Source organism: Elephas maximus, chromosome 26 (assembly GCF_024166365.1).
Source record: "Elephas maximus indicus isolate mEleMax1 chromosome 26, mEleMax1 primary haplotype, whole genome shotgun sequence".
Taxonomy (NCBI): Eukaryota; Metazoa; Chordata; class Mammalia; order Proboscidea; family Elephantidae; genus Elephas; species Elephas maximus.
In genome coordinates, this window is record NC_064844.1 from 908,030 (window position 1) to 931,239 (window position 23,210).

Genomic DNA, 23,210 nt, shown 5'->3' on the forward strand with positions numbered 1-23,210 from the left:
GCAATGAAAGATCTTCTAAAAATGATTGGTTAGTCATTCTAATCTGTAAAAACTGAGAGGACATGACCAGACTTAGAAGAATAGAGGACAGAAGAGGTTGAAGAGCAGTAGGTGATTAAGGTGGAAAGGGAGAAAAATTAAAAAAGAACACAGTTTTAGAGTAAGTAGGTGGTTGAAAAGCTTGTATCCAGCCTCTTGCTTGGTTAGGTACCATTGGCACTTGCCAGCCTAGACAGTGGGTTTTGGTGTGTTAAAACAAACAACAAACAAAAAAATCAACCTGTTGCCATAGAGTGAATTCTGACTCACAGTGACCCTATGGGACAGAGTAGCACTGCCCCACAGAGTTTCTAGGGAGAGGCTGGTGGATTCGAACTGCCGACCTTTTGATTAGCAGCCAAGCTGGTAACCACTGTGCCCCCAGGGCTCCTATACCTACTACATGACCCCGCAGTTCCTGTCCCAGGTATTGACCCAGAGAAGTAAAAACATGTTGATAACAAGATCTGTACACAAATGTTCATATCTAGTTTATTCATAATAACCTCAAACTCGAAATAACTGAGCGATAAATTATGGTATATTTACATAGTGGAATGCTACTCATTAATAAAAAGGAAAGTACAAGTGGTCCATGTGACACCATGGATGAAACGTCATCCTGAGGAAAAGCAGCTAGAAACAGAAGAGCACGTACCGCTTGACTCTGTGTGGATGAGGTTCTGCAGCAGGCAGACATGGTCTGTAATGATCGGAACCTTAGCAGTACTCGCCTGGGGCGGGGCCTGAGGGTCGAGGGTCGTTTTGGGGTGATAGAAGTGTTCTCTATGTTGATTATTTACAGTATGCTTCACTAAAATTTAAAAAGGAAACCAAAAGGAGAAAAGCCGCAGACAGTAAATATTTGCAATTCATGTATCTTATAAAGGGCCTGTATTCAGAGTATATAAGAACTTTCACAACCTAATAGTAAGCCAGACAACCTAGTTAAAAAATGACAAATGATTTATTTCACCAAAGAAGATACATGAATGGCTAATAAGCACATGAAAAGGTGCCCTGTGCTATTAGTCATTAGGGAAATGCAGATTAAAACTGCTATGATCTTACACTGTGCACTAGTTAGGATGTCTGAAATTAAAGAGAGTGACCATACCAAGTGTTGGAGGATATGGAAGAACTGCAGCTGGTACACTCATATCCTGCTGGTGAGGGTGTAAAATGGTACAACCATTTGGAAAACAATTTGGCAATTTCGTACAATGTTAAACATACACTTACCATGTGACTCAGCCATTCCACTCCTAGGTGTTTACCCAGGAGAAGGGAAAGCGTACATCCCTACAAAGACTTGTTACACGAATGCTTCTAGCAGCATTGTTCATAATAGCTAAAAACTGGGAACCACCCAGATGTTCTTCAGGTGGTGAGTATGTAAATGAACACGGTATTTGCATATAATGAAATATTACTCTGTAAGTAAAAGGAACACACTACTGATATCAACTCCAACTTGTATGAACCTCAGAAAACATGCTGAGTTGAAGGAGCCACACATAAGAGAGTGCGTATTGTGTGATTCCGTTTACTTGAAATTTCTAGAAAAGGCAAATTTGTGGAGACAAAACGGCTAGGGCTGGGGAGTGTAACTGGGGACTAACTGTAAGTAGGCACAAGGAACCACTTGGAGGGATGAAGATGTTCTCTTCCTCGGTTGTGTGATAGCTGCACAACTCTGAACTTAACATCGTTGTATGTGACAATTCAGTAGGTAAATTTCATGGTGAAGTTGTTACAATAAAACAGTACAGCATTTTGAGTTAATATAATGGAAGTAGTGACAGTATTTAGCCTAGCACTCAAAAAGTCTGAGTTATTACAGGGAAATCTTTGAATTGAGTATTTTGGGTAAATCACGTCCAATAAAAATAACTGTTTGTTTTGTTTTAATGTAGGGATTGTAAGAGACTATTCAGAAGATCATCTAGAGGAAAACTCTTCCGTTAAATATTATTTCAAATAAATTGTATTCTTTATGCTCAATTTAGGTTGCAAGTATTTGTATGTAGTTCTCTTGACATGTGAGAAACATGAAATGATTGTATTTATCATGAATAGTGAAGAGACTGTGAAAAGAATACATATTTCCATTTAGTCCTACCTAACTCTGAGCAATACTGTTTTTTGCCATTCATAAAGCAAGCATTGTTCTGATGTGTTGTGTTTATTCTGTGATTTCTAAGAGTCTTAGTGCTATTTGTGTTTTGTTAACTTTGTCAACAACACAGTTCATTTCACAGCTGCGCTCCTCTATCCTGCAGGACCTGCAGTTCACAAGCATCAGTTCAGCAGTAATGCTGTGACAGACATCAATTTGGATAACGTCTGCAAGAAAGGAAACACCTTGTTGTGGGATATAGTTCAAGATGATAATGCAGTAAGTTATTTAATAGAGCCAAAAGACTACATAATTACAGCAAAACGCCATCAGGATAAACAGTAACTTTTTTGTGTATGTGTCTTTTTTGTAGGTTAATCTTTCTGAAGGATTAATAAATGAGGCAGAGAAACTTCTTTGCTCCTTAGTATGTTGGTTTACGGATAGACAGATTCGAATGAGATTCATTGAAGGTTGCCTTGAAAATTTAGGAAACAACAGGTAAATAGGAATTTAAAAATTCTTCATGCCATAGTCAGCGTTCTTCCGTGTGTTCTTACTGACTGGATCCCTGTCAGTTTCATGGCATGTAATGTACCATTATCAATCTATTTTTTAGACATTCTGGTTTTTATATTAGGTTCAGGGACTTCCCTCACGGGGTTAATACTTTCATTACTCAGTCTTGCAATCTTCAGCACTGTTGGTTAGATTCCCTCAAACAGAAACAAAGGAATAATATACTCTGTTGACACTGAGAACATAGTGGTGGTTACTGTGTTGCCAAATTACAGGTAAATGTTCTTGAACTGTGTCCTGTTACATATACAGGAAGCTAAGTATGATGGTGAAGTTAAACTTAAGCTGAGATGTTATAAACATTTTGATCATGGCGTCGGTCTTCCATCTGGGCAAATCTTCTGTGTCTTGACTTCTTCGGTGGGTAAAGAATTAGGTTAGTGTCTCTTCTCCAGCTTGACTGCACCTCACACTTACTGTGTTCTTTTCACCGGGGCTCAGGTGACTACTGTAAGTTCCGTGATTTTCCGTAGTCTGCTGATAACACAGCTTCACATTTCCATTGAGCCTCACTGCTTTGATAACATTCCGTTCTCTGGCGTAGTGAACATGTGGTTCTGGTGTGTATGTTCGTGGTTCAGTTATTAACACAGCATAATGTTTTCAGCTTACGTCTGGCCAGGCCTGCTATCAGTGTCTAATTTTATTGAATATTTAAGGGTTTCACGTTATTTTTTTCGCAAATCGAGTTAGACAAAGCACAAGCAATATTTTCTGCCTTTTTTTTTCTTTAAAGAGTTATGTAATTTGAACAATATGGTGGAAAACTCGCTTGTTCATGAAATCACAACCGTTAGTAGACCTTGGTTTGGATCGGTTGTCTCATTTGGCGTATTCTCTGAAAAGAATGCTCTTGATGGCTGGATATTTCATTAGTCACATAGGTTTCTTATCAGCTAATTATAAAATGTTATTTTCCTTTTTTAACTACTGAACAATTTTTTAAAGTGGCTGTACCAATTTACGCTCCTGGTGTGTACCTCTGCATACCCTGTGCCCACCATGTCCACTCCTAGACGTGCCTGACAGAAAGACAACCAGATGATCACCAAAAGACAGTCAAAAGTGTTCATAGCAGCATTATTCAAAATAGCTAACTATGCTGTGTATAGCTGTCTAAATGCTGTAAAGTAGTAGAATGGGTAGTTGTGCAATGTTTGTAGAGTGAAATACTGTATAGCATTGACAGTGAGTGAGCTACAACTGCATGGAACCATGTGGATGAAGCTCACAAACAATGTTGAATGAAAGAAGCCAGATGGAAAAAATGTATCTCTGTGATTCCATTTACATAAAGTCACAAACAGACCAACCATGTTGTCTTTAGTACTCAGGACAGTGCTGTCCCTGGGTGGTTGGTGGCTGGAAGGGGGCACAGTGGAGGCCACTGGGACGCTGGAGATGATTGATTTCTTGACCCAGGTGCCGGCTGCACCAGAGTGTTTGCTGTGAGTAATGGACTGTGCACTGTTGGTGTGTATACAGAGTTTATTGAGAAACACAAAACTGTGTGAGAGATGACATGCTATGCCTCCGTTAAGTGTCCTGTTTTCAAAGATTATATAATGATATAAGTGTATACTCACAGGCCCATCTGTTTAAGCAAAAAAAAAAAAAACATTGCAAGCCGTAATTCAGACTGTAATAACCAAGTTGTGATTATTTCTGGGAGGATTGAATTACTTTTTCTTCTTTTTTTTGTGTGTGTGTGTGTGTGTTAACTGTTTTCTCACAGTGAACGTACATTTCTTCTGTAAGTAGGGAAACTTGAAAGACACAAAGGGAAAAGTCTGTAAAATGGAAGATAGTCAATCTGGAATGTTTTTATCGAACTTTAGTTTGTCCACGTCCACATTACTTGAAGATGAAGCATTTTTTCGTTTGTCCAATCTGTGTATCCTAATCGGAATTCCTGGGTGTCGCAGTGGTAAATGCACTCGGCTGCTAATGGAAAGGTTGGAAGCTTGAGAACACCAGCAACACCTTGTAACAAAGGCCTGGGAGTCTGCTTTAAAAAAATGAGCCATTTAAAACCCTGTGGAGCACAGTTCTACTCTGCCACACATGGGGTCATCATCAGTTAGAATTGTTTCGATGGCAACTGATCTTACACTCTAATCATGGTAATTTTATGGTTTATTACACGTAACTATTGAAGTTGGTTTTCTCTTAAACTTGACTTCTCAGAGGGTGCCTACATCATGCTGGTCTTACTCTGAATGGCATTAGTCCTGTGTGACAATATGGAGCCTTGTGGCAGTTTTCAGCCAGGGAGACAAGCGAGACATCCAGTGTAGAGCTGCTGAGCTTCCGGAAATTTTCACGCAAATTGAAAAAAAAATTCACGTTTAAATACGTTTTTAAACATCAGTAGTCTGAGTTTCCCAATAAACTAGTGGTTTTCCATGGGGGATCATTTTGCTCCCAGAAAATGTCTGGAGACCTTCTTGGTTGTCACAACTAGGGGGTAGCGCGAGGGTGAATACTGCTAGAGCCCAGATTTACAATTCCAAGAACAGCTCCTCACAACGAAGAATTACCCGGCACAAATTGTAGTAGTGTTGGGGCTGAGAAGCCCTGTTCTTAAACACAAGAACCCCTTCTCTGGACCCAGCCCTCAGCTCACCATCACAGAGAGGAACATTGCATAAGCGTGCTGATGTTAATAGAAGGTCCTTCCTTACCCATTACCGTTACCCAGTGCCATCGAGTCGATTCCAACTCATAGCAACCCTATGAAACCCTGGTGGCATAGTGGTTAAGTCCTAAGGCTGCTAACCAAAGGGTTGGCAGTTTGAATCTGCCAGGCGCTCCTTGGAAACTCTGTGGGGCAGTTGTTCTCTGTCCTATAGGGTCGCTATGAGTTGGTCCTTCCTTAGGTTGAGAAAAATAACAGGTTAGTACCACCTTAGACTGAAGCGAAGAACTAGGACAGTTTAGATTAATAGTGTTTTTCTTGTGTCTGAAGTTAGTATCTTGCTACCCTGGATCATTGGACCTTTTTATCTTAAACACAAGGAGCCTTGGTGGCACGGTGGATGAGTGCTTGGCTGCTAACCAAAAGTTTGGTGATTCAGACCCACCGGGCCTTCCATTAAGATTAAAAAGCCTTGGAAATCCTATAGGACAGTTTATTCCGTCCTACAGGGTTGCTGTGAGTTGGAATTGACTCGAAGCAATGGGCTTGGGTTTTGTTTTGATTTTTACTATCTTAAACACATTGTGCCTAAGTTGTATGTATGTGTTTAAGTTGTGTGCTTTGCTATGTGAAATTTGCACTCTGAGGAAAATTTGTAAAATATAACTTTGAATATAACAGTCTCCTTTTACACCGAGTTTTATAAAGATACCAGCAATCAAAATAATAAGGTGATAAAGTTGATAAGTCAACTCATAGTTGTTACAGGAGAAATTCTACAGCATAATCTGAATTGGAACAAGTTGGTAGATTTGATCTTGTAAAGTTTCCTTTAAAATTGAAATATAAATGGATATTATTGTCATCAAGTAATTCCCCATTCTTCACGGGTATTATATCATTTTCCATTTTAAATTTCATGTGTAAGTGTTTGTGTTTTGAAATCACTTTGAATCTGGATTTGGTTATTATAAAATACTCTTGAATTTATACACATAAAACCTATCTCATGTTTTCTGATACTTGATTTTTTTTAATGGGGAAAAGTTGGAGTTTTTCTGATAATCTTAGGAAAAACTCTTTAAAAATGCTTTGTCATGTAAGATGTAGTCATTTGTTGATAATTTAGCATTTTATTATGAAAATTTTGGAGAAAAGCCTTCCTCTTAGGGTAAAAGGGAGGGAAGATGGATCCCATATCTCCTTCTGGAGAAGTGTGTGTGCCTATGACCACTGAGCTACATTCTCGCTTCTCCTCATGGTGAGGTGTGTGTGTGTGTGTGTGTGTGCGCGCGTGTGCGTGCGTGACCACTGAGCTGCATTCTCGTTTCTCCTCATGGTCAGGTGTGTGTGTGTGACCACTGAGCTGCATTCTCGTTTCTCCTCATGGTCAGGTGTGTGTGTGTGACCACTGAGCTGCATTCTCGTTTCTTCTCATGGTCAGGTGTGTGTGTGTGACCACTGAGCTGCATTCTCGTTTCTCCTCATGGTCAGGTGTGTGTGTGCGTGTAACCGCTGAGCACATTCCCGTTTTTGGTTCCTCTCTTTTACATGAAACCACACCATTCTCCACTCACCTGGATGTCTGCCTTCCTGTATCCTAAAATCAAGCACAGTATGCTTGCTTCTGCACTGCATTTTATAAAATTGAAACATGTTCATTGTAGAAAATTTGAGAAGTAAATAAAATATAAACAATCTTGAATCTTTAACACCATTGACTGCAAGAGCAGTTACCTGTTTTGTAAGGTTTTTAGGAAATGTAAAATTATTACACACTGTTGGACTTGCCATGATTTTTTCAAAAAGGGAATAAGATACAGTATCTGTTTTCTTTTTTCCGCTGTATTTTCAAACCATTGCTAAAATCACAGTATAAAAATAACTTTGAAATTTGATTTTAAGATTCTTTCGTATCTTTTTTCCTTTGTGAGTTCCCTTGTGATTTTATGCTTGTAAAGACTTAGGTCAGGTAAATATTTGTTTAGTTCTAGTTTTTTGTGTGTTAATTTTTAGGAAAATTTACTAATCTCTCTGAAATTTTGATAAGAGATTTTAAGTAAGGATCGAAAATTAATTCTCCCTGATCTGTGGTCCATTTTTACCAGCACCATTACTGTGCAACTTGTTGGAAAAAACAGCGTATATTCTTTTATTAAAAAAAAAAAAAAAAAATTTACTTAGCACATACTGATAGCAGGCAGTTACTGTCTGCAGTTCTCTACTAACTGTACGGTCCTTGAGCCGTACCGGTGTGGTGTTGGCCGTCTCACATTGGGCTACCATGCTGCTTGTTATCGTGCACTACCTTCTTCCGTCCTCATCTGGGATAACTGTTACATAGTCTTTTATGCTGTTTATCTTCCTCCTTCCTTGAAAATGTTGCCTTTAAGTTTTTGCTGGTTCATTGCTTATGCAAATATGTATCCAGAGTGCACCGTGTGCCAGGGATTTCAGTGTATTAGACAGGTCCTTGCTCTGGTAGAGCATGTTCAGCTGGTAAAACCACCAAACCCAAACCCAGTGCTGTCGAGCCGATTCCGACTCACAGCGACCCTGTAGGACAGAGTAGAACTGCCCCATAGAGTTTCCAAGGAGCGCTTGGCGGATTCGAACTGCCGACCTCTTGGTAAGTAGGCGTAACACTTAATCACTACACCACCAGGGTTTCCATTCTGCTGGTAGATACATTAAATAAATATTCAGGAGTGGTGATCAGGGTAAGAGAAATAAAGAGATTTCAGGGGTGATGGAAGGTTGTCAAGGTCAGCCTCTGTGTTGACCTTGAGGAAACCTGAAGAAAGCAACGGAGGAGTCCAGTAGGAGGTTCCAGGAGAGGTGGCAGCAAAGGCCCTGAGTTAGAAATGGGTTTGGTGTGTTTTTGAGGGGATAGCGTGAGGAAGATGGGAAGGAAACTAAGGCTGGTGGGAGGGGTAGGGGCAGATCACACAGGGCTTCATGGTCTGATTTAAGTACTTTGGCTTTTATTTAGAAACAGAAAGTTCTCCCTCCAACTTTCCCACTCAGTACTCGCCACTGTTTTCTGATATCCCTTGTTTTCCACTCCCCAAATTAGGTAGTTTTGGGGACTTACTTGTATACCAATCACACTTGTGATTAGGACTCTAACTTACCTCTATTTAAAAATTCCGGTACATTCTTCTATGAAGGAATATTGGTTCCTTAGCTGAAAAAAGTTTATTTGCTTATTAGGGTTTGTCTTGCTTCTTTTAAGGCTTATGCAGCCAGCTTCCTTTCCTACTAAGACTTCTGGGATTTGTATGTAAATACTTTCCTTACACCTGTTCGTTTCTGAGGATGCACATGCTCTCGTTTACTCAGGATTTTATAGTCATTCCCTGTCCTTTTTCTGCCCCTTCATAGTTGAGAGGTGTGGTATGCTTCCATTTTTAGCATGGCCTTGACTAAAAAATAGATCCTCTCAAGTGAGAGCCGGGGAGAAGGAGATGATTTGTGTAGTTTGTAAAATGCTCTAGGTTTTTGCTGCTCACAGTGTGGTCCACACATCAGTAGTGCGAGTGTGGCATGGGAGCTTGTTGGAAATGCAGAATCTCCGGCTCTGCCCCAGACCTGCGGAGTCAGAATTGCCATTGCAACAGAATTCCTCAGGTGAATAAACACACCTGAAGCTCTGGGCTGTGGCTCCCGGTTTTCCTTGGTTAATTCTCAGAAGCATCCGTGACTTGTCAAGGAATACTTTAATGAAAAAAAAAAAAAAAAAATTACTACCTTTAAATGCCATTTACTTGTTTTGATAGCCAGACATTTATAGTGTATTTTACTTTAAAAGCCATGGATTAGTTTTCAAAATTGTGCTTTTTGCCCCAGAGTATAATATAAATTTAACTTCCAGAAAAATTTTTAAAAAAAGGCTTGTTTGTGTAAGGAAGATACATGTAAAGTCCAATAAATCCATTTGCAGTCAAGAGTTTAAAAAGCTGAATTTAAAAAGCTAGAATCATTGAATGTAGCTAAAATTATCATTTTATCCTACAAATACCTGTGTTTGTTGTTTCAGATCAGTAGTAATTTCACTTCGTCTTCTCCCAAAACTGTTTGGTACTTTCCAGCAATTTGGGAGCAGTTACGATACACATTGGATTACAATGTAAGTAAATGAAAAAGTATTTTGTTTAAGAATTTTTTAAGTTATAGTTAATATCAATTAAGATTTTGAATAATCTACTGTTTACCAACTTTTACTCTATACCAGGAAAATCTGAGTTTCTTGTGGTTTAAACGTTTTCTTAGATTTCTCAGAGTGCTGTCCCTTCCCCTGGGGATATCGTCAGTACAGCAGAGAGTCTAGCTCTTGTATTCCCTGTAGGTTATGCTATAGCAATTCACGCTCTAGTTGTAGGGAGATGTCCTGCACATCCGGCCACGGCAGAGGACCCTGGAGAAGAGCCACACGAAAATCAACACCCTAGTTTTCCCACTGGGAGGACGTGGTTGTAGACGTCACATCACGTTAGGGACAATCCTGATGTCACCCTGTTACGCCTTCGCATTAAGAGAGAACTTACGATTAATAAGTATTGAGATAATTATTTTGAGGTTGTAAAATTGATTACATTTTTTTGTGATATAATTCATTGATCTAAGAAAATGTGGTATCCACTTTATTCTAAATATACTTTTGGAGAGATTTCAAAGGCATTTGAGTTATAGGGAGAATTAGACCTGTTGAAGGATTTTTTTGTGGCCAAGGAAGATGGCTTTTTACCTGCTTCCTTTGCAGATCTCAGATTAGGTGGAAAGAGTACTGTTTGCCTTCAAAATTATACTATTTTTAAAATTGTTGGACGTCTGCACTGTAGTTCCAATTAGGATAAAGTCTGGATTTCTGAGTCATAGCCCATGCTGTGTTTATAGCCCTGTTAATAACAGGGGCATGTTAACCTGAACCTCTTTTTTTTTAAAAGAAGCATTTTAGGAAGTCTTTTATTGGTTAAGAATACAGTATGAATCTAGTGACAGTTCTTTTGGTGAGTACAAGGAGGTCCATGAGATGATAAAAAGAGTGGGAGACGTTATTTAGTATCCCTTAAGTAGAACACTAGCGTGAGTCCTCTTTCATTGGCTCTTCCTATAATTTTTTTAATGGCTGAATTACAAAATTTAATGCAGTAAAAGGATTCATTGGTGCTATCTTGGGCAAATTGGTTTCATATTGTAGCCAGTTGAGACAGTCCATATTAAGGAGTAACAAAGAGTAACACTCTTGTGGAAGTGACACACTCTGAATACCTACTTATCTAGGTACCTGAATCTAAGTAATTTGAAACTCTTTATCTAGTGCCTTATATTAAATGTAAAGCCCAGTTAAAGGCAGATCACAGGGTTTCAGTTAGAACATATGACTGGCATCCTGCCTCTCATAGATCACTTAAAAGAACTCTGAACTCTTGTGGTTAGTTGACGTTAATAATAACAAAAACTTCTATTTATTGTGAATCTTTTACGTGCTAGGTACAGCATTCAACCTTTGATACATACTAACCCTTAAACTATACTTATGGCCCAGATTTTCAAAATCGAAAGTATTATCACTGATTCTCTTAAAAAATCATCAGGTAACCAGCAGAGAGACTTGGTTTAGGCCGCTTACCTGAAACCGTGCAGCAAGTGTATTGGAGCTGGTGTCAGACCCAAGTCTCATTACTAAGCCGTTCTTCTTTCTACCACTTGACCTTCACTGCGGTTGGCAAAGCAAGAGTAGTTTATTTTGAAAATAAGGCTATAACAAAGACATGATGTAAATTATATTAGAATGTTTGGAATTTTAATACTTCTATACATTTTAGCAGATACAGTGCTAATAAGTGGAGCATGAAGAGACGCTAATTATGGAAGTTATGGACCCTGTGATCTTTTAACTTACTTATCACTATTTTTTTATTCTAGTGTTTCTAGATTATTTTGAAACTTAATACCTGGTTATTTCTTTGATTTTTTAAAAAACTGTTGTTTAAAAACTGTTATCTTAAAAAATCAAATTATCGACAATGAAAAAAACCAAAATTCATTCAATAAATTTATATTGTATGCCTTCTGTATGCCAGGCACTCTGCTAAATAACAACCAAGGCACATAGTCACTGCTTTATACGAGTATTATGTTATTTTTAGTATTCGTACCTATTCATTTATAATAGGTAGCACCCTGCCAGGCATATTTTATCCCCTTTACAGATAAAAAGCAATGATGATACTTTAAATTCATAAAAATTAAGGAGCATTGCTGTATATCTTTTTATTATTCACGTATAGGTAGAACTTGGAAATTTGTGGTAATTTTCAAGTTCTATATGTGAGGATTTTTTTAGGTGTGTGTGTGTATGTATATATATACATATGTATATGTTTTGTCCCAGCATGGATTTATTCTCTTACTCCGTCCCCTTAAAAAATATATATTTTTTCTTTTAATTGGGCCAGGTGGGCAGAAAAAGAACTGAACATGATGAAGCTTTTCTTTGACAACTTGGTGTATTACATTCAAGCTGTAAGAGAAGGAAGACAGAAACATGTGCTGTACGTATCTCTCAACTAGGTTGAGTATGTTCAAGTGTGGGTTGTCTTTCCTTTGAAAGAAAGCTTTCCAGTGTTCCTACTCTCTTTCATGTTGTAAATAAAGTTAACAGAGTATTTTAGTTGTAAAAATTGAAAGGGAAAGAAAGGCCAATAGAATTTTTTTTTAGTTGAAAGATTTTTTTGAGGTTGCGTTTACAATTCTTAACTCTTACGTAAATATAAGCAGTGTAGCATTTTAGGGTGGGTAACAGCCTTCATCCTTCAGTTCTGTTCAAAGTTACTGTTTTCGGGGATCAAAAGAAGTTTATTTTTCAGAACTAACCATTGTCCTACACCAGTGTGTATTAGGGCATTGATTCTAAAATTTGTGAATATATGCTTCCAGATAAAAGTATTTAATATACAGTTGATTTAAGCATTTTCCTTTATTATTATGGTTGGATACTAGTATTAGAAAGTTTAAATGTGTGGAAGATTTAAAAACTGTGATAATATAACTGGTTAATGTCTTCTCATTAAAAATATTCCCTGTGTATATTCAAGTGACTTTGGTAACAGTTGGTGGAGATGTCTTAGTGGTACAGCTGAGTGTAGAGCTTCTCGTAGGCAGGTAAGGGAAACCCTGTGAGATCACCCACTGACAGGCTTCCACATCACCCCAATACTAACCATCAGATTTTCTACAGATGAATTATAATTATATTTGAAACAGCATTCAAAAATGCCAATTTTGTTTTAGCTATAGTCTTTAGCAACTAAATTCATAGAAATGATATCTTGTTAGTGTTTTTTAAGAAATATATTTTTATCACTGTAGGGATAGTGATCTAAAACGTATGATAGAAATGTAGTTTTTTTACTTGTTAACTGTTTAATTTGTGTGTATATTATGTAATTTCAAAATGACAGCTTTTTCTCCATTGTTGAGTTCTTATGTATTTTCTTATCTAATTTGAAACTAATTTTTATAATAGTTCAGAAATTTTTATTATATATGAAAACATAAGTCTCAAACATTGCACTTGGCTTTATGAACACTTTTTTCATGGAACCAAAGTTATGTATTATTAAAATGTTCAATAATTATGAATTATTAAGATGGAATTCTACTTGCTATAAGTTATGTTTAAGGCCATAAAATCTTTAAAAATAATTAAGAAATAAGATCTTTCCCTTAATTATTCTAATGACTTTTAAAAACGCAGGTACAGCCATAGTGCCGAAGTTCAAGTTCGACTTCAGTTCCTGACTTGTGTGTTTTCAACTCTGGGATCACCTGACCATTTCAGTGAGTTCCTGTTTTTTTAATCAGTGTGCTCTGAAATCTGTATTGACTCTTGGAAGAGTCCCATCAGATTTACTTGTGCCTTTAGATTTCTTTGTGGAAACCCTGGGGGCATAGTAGTTAAGTGTTACAGCTGCTAACCAAAAGGTCGGCAGTTCGAATCCGCCAGGCGTTCCTTGGAAACTCTGTGGGGCAGTTCTACTCTGTCTTGTAGGGTCGCTCTGAGTCAGAATCAACTTGACGGCAGTGGGTTTTTTTGGTTTTAAATTTCTTTAGTGATTGAATTATTTTCAGTCTATTTATAAATTATATCAACATTAAGACACTTTATTAAAACATTTGAGATGCCTAGTTACATTTTAAATTCCAAATGGGTTTGTTTTTTAAAGACCTTTTATAATAGATGAGATCTCTGAAAACTCATTACCCTTAGAATTTTCTTCTAAATCTTCTTCTAAAATATAGTATTGAAAATACTCTTTTTCACAGCATTATTTTTCCTCAGCCTACTGAGTGTTCTCTCAATGTGGTATGACCCTGACATACTCTTCTTGCTTCAGTCTCTGAAAATTTCAGTTTTTCAGTGGGTAAAGAGGACGCATTTTAGGAGCAAACTATTTCAGACAGGAAGAAATACCAGTTTAGGGTCACTACATTTTTAGTACCTTGGTTATTGTATCTTGGTGTCACTTTGGTTAGAAACAGCTGTTGTCAGCAAACCATTATCAGAGCTAGTCTTTTCCAAAATTGCTTGGCTCCAGAGGTGATAGAGACATTATTAAGACTGATCTCAAACACAGTTTTGTTAGCATTTTATCTTTTTTTAGAAGGAGAGATTGGTCTGGTATATTTTGAGCCTAGATTGTCAAATCCCCATCGTGGATATTCTCATAAGTGAGGAGAAGGTTTGATTTCTGTTGGTCAGAGTTCCTTTTCTCCATCTAGGCTGATTGTGCCATCTTTTACTTCCCATATTCTTTTTTCTTTCTTTTCTTTTTTCTGTGTGTCCGTGTCAAACAACCCTCATTGTTAGAAGGGCATCTCTAACTTGGATTAACACAGTCAGACTGGTGAGTGTCTTGCTAGCCAAGAAGTTCATGATGCCTCTTTCAAGTCAGTGTCTCTCGGGAATGCATCATATGTTTATCTTACTGTTCAAGCCTATAATTAATTTCTTTTTCAAGTTCAGACTTTTTGTTTTAACAAATGCCACTTGTATTGTCATACCAGTAGATTTTATTGGCACAGTTCCCATCAGCTATTATGTGGTCACTCCAAAGTTATAGGTAATTACATCTGGTATGTTAATATTAATTTTCAATATACTAATATCTAGCCTTTTAAAAACTGAAAGCAATAACAGAAGCTTATACTTCATCTGCTGAATGCTGATTCATGAATCAGCCATCTCTGAGTACACTTTATTTTATCATATAGCTCACTGTACATCCACTCCTCACCTGCTGACGTGTTTAGATTCCAAACACCAGGTCGTTAATGTGAAAATCGGCATTAAGGGAAAATGGAGGATGACTATGTCATCCCATAACTGCCAGACTACATCATCACATAATTGCCGGACTGTGCCATCCCATAACTGCCAGACCACATCATCACATAACTGCCAGACCACATCATCACAGAACTGCCAGACTGCGCCATCAGATAACTACCAAACCCCTGGCAATCATGGCCCGGCCAGGTCGACACACAACCTTAACCATCACAGCCGGCGTTGCTCTTGCCTCCCACCTCAGTGTTCGTTACTGCAAGATGTACGTCGTTAATGTGCAAAATTGTCAGATGGTAGATTTTTTTTTACTGTTGTTATAAATGTGAAATGTCAAATAGTGCTAGTTGTGAGGAGTAGGTGTAATTAACCTGTATGCCTTTTTTTTTTTTTTTTAATTTGAGAAATCTTACCTATGTTCCTTATTTCTCACTGTCTCTTTTTTAAAACTACATAATGCGTTAAAGTTACAATAACGCTAAAGGTTGTTTCTGATTTATTTATGGTGACGGCACAAGTTCTTAGTACAAGTAATCTACATGTTAGTTGTTTTTGAGAGAAACTGATAGAATGTTTTTCCTGAACAAACTCTTAGACTGCTACTGCTACCATGTGAATATTTTGAGTAATTTTTCTCTATTCTAGAATCTCATCTGCATTTCCCAAGAAAACAGTTTTATTATGATTCTGGGGAACCACCCAGGCTTTGGAGCTTCCTAGGAGATTCTGTCTTAGGCTGGGTTGTCTAGAGGAGCAAAACCAGTGAAGCGTATGTAGAGAGAGGTTTATTTCAAGGAAATGGCTCACAGAGTTGTGGAGGCTGGCAAGTCTCAAATCCATGGATGAGGCTTCTCCTGACTCGTGGCTTACAGGGCTGACGAAATGGCAGGTCAGGTGGTAGGCTGCTGGCTCAGATCTCAAGGATCCGAGGTCAGAGGACGATGAGATGGATGCGGGATGGAGAGAAGACAAGCTTTGTCAGAGCTTTCATGTATATTGGATGCAGGCCACACTCCCAAGGAAACTCCCCTTCCAGCTGGCTACTCACATTGGATCACAAAGTGGAGGATGATTACACAGTATTGCCAAACCACTGAGAATCATGGCCCGGCCAAGTTGACACATCGTATGAACCATCACGTATGTTTTAGAAGCCCCTGTCATGCCTTTATTCTAACGATTTGGATAGTCTCTTATAACTATTTTTACACAAATAACGCATGCCTTCTGCATTTATTTGCTGGCTGTGCTTTCCCCACGAGGTATTTTTGTAAAGGCCCTATGCTGGTTTTTCTACAGCAACATGTGGAAGAGGGTCAGCTTCTGAGGGTGCCTCCTGGTGAGGAGGCAGACAAGTGCAGGCCTGCATTATTTGCATAAAAATGCGGTACATATTCAAGACTTGTGATCACCTATAATGGCTTCTCTTTGGTTCTTAACAGTTCTCTTTTCCTTCTGCTATACTTTGGCATCTTTTAATGATTGGACAAAAACACCATAGAGGCTTTATTTCATTACATTGACTCCCAGTTGACTGTATCCTCTGATGTGTTGCTGTTTGTTGTTTTTAGGAAGTTAGTTTCCTTTGGCTTTGTTCATCCTAAGGACTCTAGTTTTCATGGTTTACAAAAATAGTGCTTATTGGCATCTAGTATTTATCTCTTGTGTGTAGAGATTGAGCTTTGAACATGGCATCCTCTCTGTTCTTTGTCCTCAGACTTTAGAACTGACTCTTAAACTTTTGGGATTACCTTTCCACAATCATGTTTTCTGTAATACAATGGTATGTCCATATTTTAGGGAGAATGATTTTCCAGACCGGATGGCTCTCCTAAGATACTTTAAGTTGTGTGCTTTTAGTAATTTATGTATGGGTTATATATAACTACATTTTATCATTGTCACTGTTGTTAGGTGCTGCTGAGTCGCTTCTGACTCATAGCGACCCCATGCACAACAGAACAAAACACTGCCTGGTCCTGAGCCATCCTTACAATCATTGTTATGCTTGAGCTCATTGTTGCAGCCACTATGTCTGTCCATCTCGTTGAGGGTCTTCCTCTTTTCCGCTGACCCTGTACTCTGCCAAGCACGATGTCCTTCTGCAGGGACTGATCCCTCCTGACAACATGTCCAAAGTATGTAAGACCCAGTCTTGCCATCCTTGCTTCTAAGGAGCATTATGGTTGTACATATTCTAAGACACATTTGTTCGTTCTTTTGGCAGTCCATGGTATATTCAGTATTCTTCACCAACACCACAATTCAAAGGCGTCAACTCTTCTCCAGTCTTCCTTATTCATTGTCCAGCTTTCATGTGCATATGATGTGATTGAGAATACCATGGTTTGGGTCAGGTGCACCTTAGTCTTCAGGGTGACGTCTTTGCTCTTCAACACTTTGAAGAGGTCCTTTGCAGCAGATTTGCCCAATGCAGTGCGTCTTTTGATATCCTGACTGCTGCTTCCACGGGTGTTGATTGTGGATCCAAGTAAAATGAAATCCTTGGCAACTTCAGTCTTTTCTCCGTTTATCATGATGTTGCTCATTGGTCCAGTTGTGAGGATTTTTGTTTTCTTTATGTTGAGGTGCAATCCATACTGAAGGCTGTGGTCTTTGATCTTCATTAGTAAGTGCTTCAAGTCCTCTTCACTTTCAGCAAGCAAGGTTGTGTCATCTGTATAATGCATGTTGTTAATGAGTCTTCCTCCAATCCTGATGCCCCATTCTTCTTCCTATAGTCCAGCTTCTCGGATTATTTGTTCAGCATACAGATTAAATAGGTATGGTGAAAGAATACAACCCTGACACAAACCTTTCCTGACTTTAAACCAATCAGCATCCCCTTGTTCTGTCTGAACAGCTGCCTCTTGATCTGTGTTAAAGGTTCCTCATGAGCACAATTAAGTGTTCTGGAATTCCCATTCTTTGCAATGTTATCCATAGTTTGTTATGATCCACACAGTCAGATGCCTTTGCATAATCAATAAAACATAGGTAAACATCCTTCTGGTATTCTCTGCTTTTAGCCAAGATCCATCTGACATCAGCAACGATATCCCTGGTTCCACATCCTCTTCTGAAACCGGCCTGAATTTCTGGCAATTCCCTGTTGATATACTGCTGCAGCCGCTTTTGAATGATCTTCAGCAAAATTTTGCTTGCATGTGATATTAATGATATTGTTCTATAATTTCCACATTCGGTTGGATCACCTTTCCTGGGAATAGGCATAAATATGGATCTCTTCCAGTCAGTTGGCCAGGAAGCTGTCTTCCATATTCTTGGCATAGACGAGTGAGCACCTCCAGCACTGCATCTGTTTGTTGAAACATCTCAGTTGATATTCCATCAATTCCTGGAGCCTTGTTTTTCGCCAGTGCCTTCAGAGCAGCTTGGACTTCTTCCTTCAGTACCATGGGTTCCTGATCATATGCTACCTCTTGAAATGGTTGAATATCGACTAATTGTTTTTGGTGTAATGACTCTGTGTATTCCTTCCATCTTCTTCTGATGCTTCCTGCGTCGTTTAATATTTTCCCCATGGAATCCTTCACTATTGCAACTCTAGGCTTGAATTTTTTCTTCAGTTCTTTCAGCTTGAGAAATGCCGAGCGTGTTCTTCCCTTTTGGTTTTCCATCTCCAGCTCTTTGCATGTGTCATTATAATATTTTATTTAGTCTTCTCAAGAGGCCCTTTGAAATCTTCTGTTCAGTTCTTTTACTTCATCAATTCTTCCTTTTGCTTTAGCTGCTCGATGCTCAAGAGCAAGTTTCGGAGTCTCCTCTGACATCCATCTTGGTCTTTTCTTTCTTTCCTGTCTTTTCAGTGACCTCTTGCTTTCTTCATGGATGATGTCTTTGATGTCATTCCACAACTCACCTGGTCTTCAGTCACTAGTGTTCAGTGCATCAAATCTGTTCTTGAGATGGTCTCTAAATTGAGGTGGGATATATTCAAGGTCATATTTTGGCTCTCGTGGACTTGCTCTAATTTTCTTCAGTTTCAGCTTGAACTTGCATGTGAGCCATTGATGGTCTGTTCCACTGTCGGCCCCTGGCCTTGTTCTGACTGATGATACTGAGTTTTTCCATCGTCTCTTTCCACAGATGTAGTCAGTTTGATTACTGTGTGTTCCATCCGGCGAGGTCCATGTGCGTAGTCGCCTTTATGCTCGTGAAAGAAGGTATTTGCAACGAAGAAGTCATTGGTCTTGAAAAATCCTATCATTTGATCTCTGGCATTGTTTCTATCACCAAGGCCATATTTTCCAACTTCTTCTTTGTTTCCAACTTTTGCATTCCAGTCGCCAGTAATTATCAATGCATCTTGATTGCATGTTCAATCAATTTCAGACGGCAGCAGCTGATAAAAATCTTCTATTTCTTCATCTGTGGCCCTAGTGGTTGGTGCTTAAATTTGAATAATAGTCGTATTAACTGGTCTTCCTTGTAGGCATATGGATATTATCCTATCACTGACAGTGTTGTACTTCAGGATAAGATCTTGAAAAGTTCTTTTTGACGATGAATGCAACACCATTCCTCTTCGAGTTGTCATTCCCAGCATAGTAGACTATATGATTGTCTGATTCAGAATGGCCAATACCAGTCCATTTCAGTTCACTAATGCCTAGGATATCGATGTGTATGGGTTCCATTTCAGACGATTTCCAGTTTTCCTAGATTCATACTTTGTGCATTCTAGGTTCTGATTATTAATGGGTATTTGCAGCTCTTTCTTCTCATTTTGAGTCACGCCACATCAGCAAATAAAGGTCCCGAAAGCTTTACTCCATCCACGTCATTAAGGTTGACTCTACTTTGAGGAGGCAGCTCTTCCCCAGTCATCTTTTGAGTGCCTTCCAACCTGGGGGGGGGGGGGGGGGGTCATCTTCCAGCACTGTATCAGACAATGTTCCGCTGCTATTTTTAAGGTTTTCACTGGCAAATACTTTTCAGAAGTAGACTGCCAGGTCTTTCTTCCTTGTGTGTCTTAGTCTGGAAGCTCAGCTGAAACATGTCCTCCATGGGTGACCTTGCTGGTTATCTGAATACCGGAGGCATAGCTTCCAACATCACAGCAACACACAAGCCCCCACAGTACAACAAACTGACAGACACGTGGGGGAACTACATTTTAAAAGCATAAATTATGTGGAATTTATTACAAAGTATTTTTTATTAAGTGCTGTAAAATATCATCTATTTCTGGCTGGATTGGTGCTCTAGTATATTGAATTAGGACCAAAACATTGTATTTACCATGATGCAAAATCTTCCAAATAGGAAGGCATAAGGAGAATTGAGTTATCGTGGTAGTACATACTTTATGTAAATAAAACACATAGATGCATATATGTACAAAACTGGAAAAAACTCATTGCCGTCAAGTCGATTTCGACTCATAGCGACGGTATAGGACAGAGTAGAACTGCCCCATAGGGTTTCCATGGAACTGCTGACCTTTTGGTTAGCAGCTGTAGCTCTTCCCCACCGCACCTCCAGGTTTCCTGCGTATACATATACACACCTAAACAAAGATGTGTATGTGCTTTTTATATGGTTTATAGAATGTAAAATTTGTGGTTTTTGTCTAGGGTTAAGTTTAGAGCAAGTCGACATTTTGTGGCATTGCTTAGTAGAAGACTCTGAGTGTTACGATGATGCCCTCCATTGGTTTTTAAATCAAGTTCGAAGTAAAGATCAGCATGCTATGGGAATGGAGACCTACAAACATCTTTTCCTGGAGAAGGTGATTTATTTCTTCACTGCTTTACTGTTTATACCGTTTTTCCATATTCGCTTTTTGTCTATTGAAATACAAATTCTCTTAATGTTTCTTTTTTTTACATAATTTTTTAAAAAGTGGGCAATCCAGTTATTCTTACCAGTCCTATTATTATTTTTGCCACTTAGATTTTGCTGTAATTTTGTTCCTGACAGTATTTTTATATCTATGAAAGTATTTTATAAATGACAAAAATGTTTTATTTCTTAGCTAAAGCTCCTAAACTAACAGTAATTAGGAAATTCTTCAGGTCAGCCGTGGTTTGCAGTACGGGGTTTTCTGAGTATTTGTTTTTAAGTCAGTAATCACACTGTGGTTCCATTTTCAGGGTGGCGCACACACCATGAGTAAGAGAGCTGTACTCTGTGGCTCTTCCTCAGTTAAGTGACTGTGGTTTCAGCCAGTCTCCTGGGCGGGTATCAGCCGACTTCCAGATCAGTAGACCCCTGGGAAGGCGCTTTAGAAAGTGCTGTCACGATAGGAAAGCTGTGCCTCTCTCCAGTGTTTGGTCTTCTTTATCAGATACCACAGTTGGTTCAGTAATGACTTTGCTAAATGAATTGAATCAGTTATCCCAGTTTTCTTCTTAATAATTTGTACTTCTATTCCCATTTGAATGTTGAAAAGCCAGCAGTAATAAAGCAATAGTCTTTTTATTGCTCTTACTGCTCATTTTTGAAATTATAAAGACTCCCTACAACTCTCACATTGTCTCTGTGGTGGAATTGAGCACATATGAAGGAATTTTGGTACACGTAAACTAAAGCACTTTCGTAAATCCAAGACAAAGCTACAAATAGAACTTAAGGTTTCCTTAATCCCAGGCTTTTGCTTGTACGTAAACTGTGCATGTAGCTACACATCTCATAAATGTGCACAGTGTAAGTGTGGCATAAACAGTGTTTGTTCCTTTGATTTGGTGCTATGTACATCTTTTAAGTTATAACTAAAAATCAGAGCTGATACATTTCTTCTGCAGTGTTTTCACGGAAGTTCAGTGTGTTAGCTTAAATCTGATAAGTTAAATTTAATGAAGTAGCATTCAATAATTTAAACATCTTGTTAAACTGGCTTTAAATTTTTTTTTAAAGATGCCCCAGCTGAAGCCGGAAACAATTAGCATGACTGGCTTAAACCTGTTTCAGCATCTCTGTAACTTGGCTCGATTGGCCACCAGTGCCTACGATGGTGGTTCAAACTCTGAGGTACGCACTGAGACGGGACGTTTGTGCAGTTTTCACTTTATTTCGTAATTGAGATCACCTGATTATCTCATATAGTCTGCCAAGCATTGTGTTACCAACTTGGAAGACTTTTAGTCTTAGGTTTTATAAAGCTTTCTCTTTGGGTTTGAAAAGTTTTAAAAAGCAAATTTGATGTATTTTAATTACCAAAGATAACGTGGGTTTTGTTTCTGTGTGTTCCTTGATTTATAGAGAAGAGGCCACTTGAGTGTTATTTTAGTCTCCTGGAAGCTCCTCATAATCGAGTGGTATGCAGGTGGGAGATGGATTTGTCTTGAATATGATTTTTTGCCCGCTTGTGGCGTCCAAGTGTTTAGTTGCTCTTGGGCAATTAAGCTACAGGTACCTGTCGGTAACCTCTATTCTGGAATAGAATCTAACTAAATCGTCTCTGACTGTGAGTCATTGTGATCAGTTCATTGACTCTGAAAAATTGCTAGTCTTATCTTTGGCTTATAGTATATTTGACTAGTTTGGTGGTTTTTAGGTTTTGTTAAATACATTATCCCTAGATTCTTACCACAGATTTACTGGATATTCTAATTGATTAATGATAGCTGGGGTTTGTGTAATAGCCATTCATGTTTTTTCATTAGTTTTCTTCAGAAGTTCATGCTGTGTTAGGATAGAAAGAGAAAACAAACCTTAATCTGTATGGTAAAGAATAATTAGATTTGTACTTAGAAGGCTTTTCTTGGTAGCTTCTCACTGCCTTTTCCCCTTGTTTGAGCAGTTCTGTTGGATTTTTTGGTCTTCTTGCGTTGGTATCCTCTGATACGTCTCAGTTGGATAATCTAATAAGACAACCGGGCAGATGTGATTGACCTAAGAAGTAGGTCTGTTCTTGTTTCGATGCTGCGTTTTAGGTAGACGGAAGAGCAGTGTTGACGTTAGCCACCTATCAGAACGATGCCTTTCTTCACCCTATGCAGCTCTGAGGGCTTTCACTTCCCACTTTCTCTGTGGTCACTCCTGACAGTGTCCTCTTTGTCCTCTCAGAGTTGACATCATACATTTAAGTGAGAACTTGGGTTAGCATAACATTTTAATTTTCTTGGAATACCTGAAAGCAGTAGCTCTAGCAAGGCTTCTGTCTCTTTGTATTGTTATTATCAAGCTGTGATATTGTCTGACCTTTAAATTGGACACAGTAGTTCTCTGATCAGTTACATCATTGTTTGACAAATAGTTAAATTTATAGATGTGATCACATTTTTTTCCCTTAGCTGTGTGGTATGGACCAATTTTGGGGCATTGCGTTAAGAGCACAGTCTGGTGATGTCAGTCGAGCAGCTATCCAATATATTAACTCCTATTATATTAACGGTGAGTGATTTGAAATATTGTCTTACACAATTTTTTGTGTGAGGATTTTTTTGTTAAGCTACAGTTTAATATTGCTGAAATAGAATATATGATGAACAATGGTGTCACCATCTGGCTTTCAG

General features: G+C 38.5%; 1 protein-coding gene across 3 annotated transcripts in view; it reads left to right on the forward strand.

The window, feature by feature from the left end:
• USP34 (ubiquitin specific peptidase 34) overlaps nt 1-23,210 on the forward strand; it is a 251,301-nt gene that overhangs the window by 100,146 nt on the left and 127,945 nt on the right. For all 3 annotated transcript variants that reach the window (XM_049870361.1, XM_049870360.1, XM_049870359.1), the window contains exons 17-24: nt 2,322-2,437; nt 2,532-2,659; nt 9,415-9,504; nt 11,837-11,932; nt 13,138-13,220; nt 20,328-20,482; nt 21,610-21,723; nt 22,989-23,088. In XM_049870361.1, the coding sequence (XP_049726318.1) occupies nt 2,322-2,437; nt 2,532-2,659; nt 9,415-9,504; nt 11,837-11,932; nt 13,138-13,220; nt 20,328-20,482; nt 21,610-21,723; nt 22,989-23,088 (882 nt within the window). The remainder of the gene's footprint in view (nt 1-2,321; nt 2,438-2,531; nt 2,660-9,414; nt 9,505-11,836; nt 11,933-13,137; nt 13,221-20,327; nt 20,483-21,609; nt 21,724-22,988; nt 23,089-23,210) is intronic.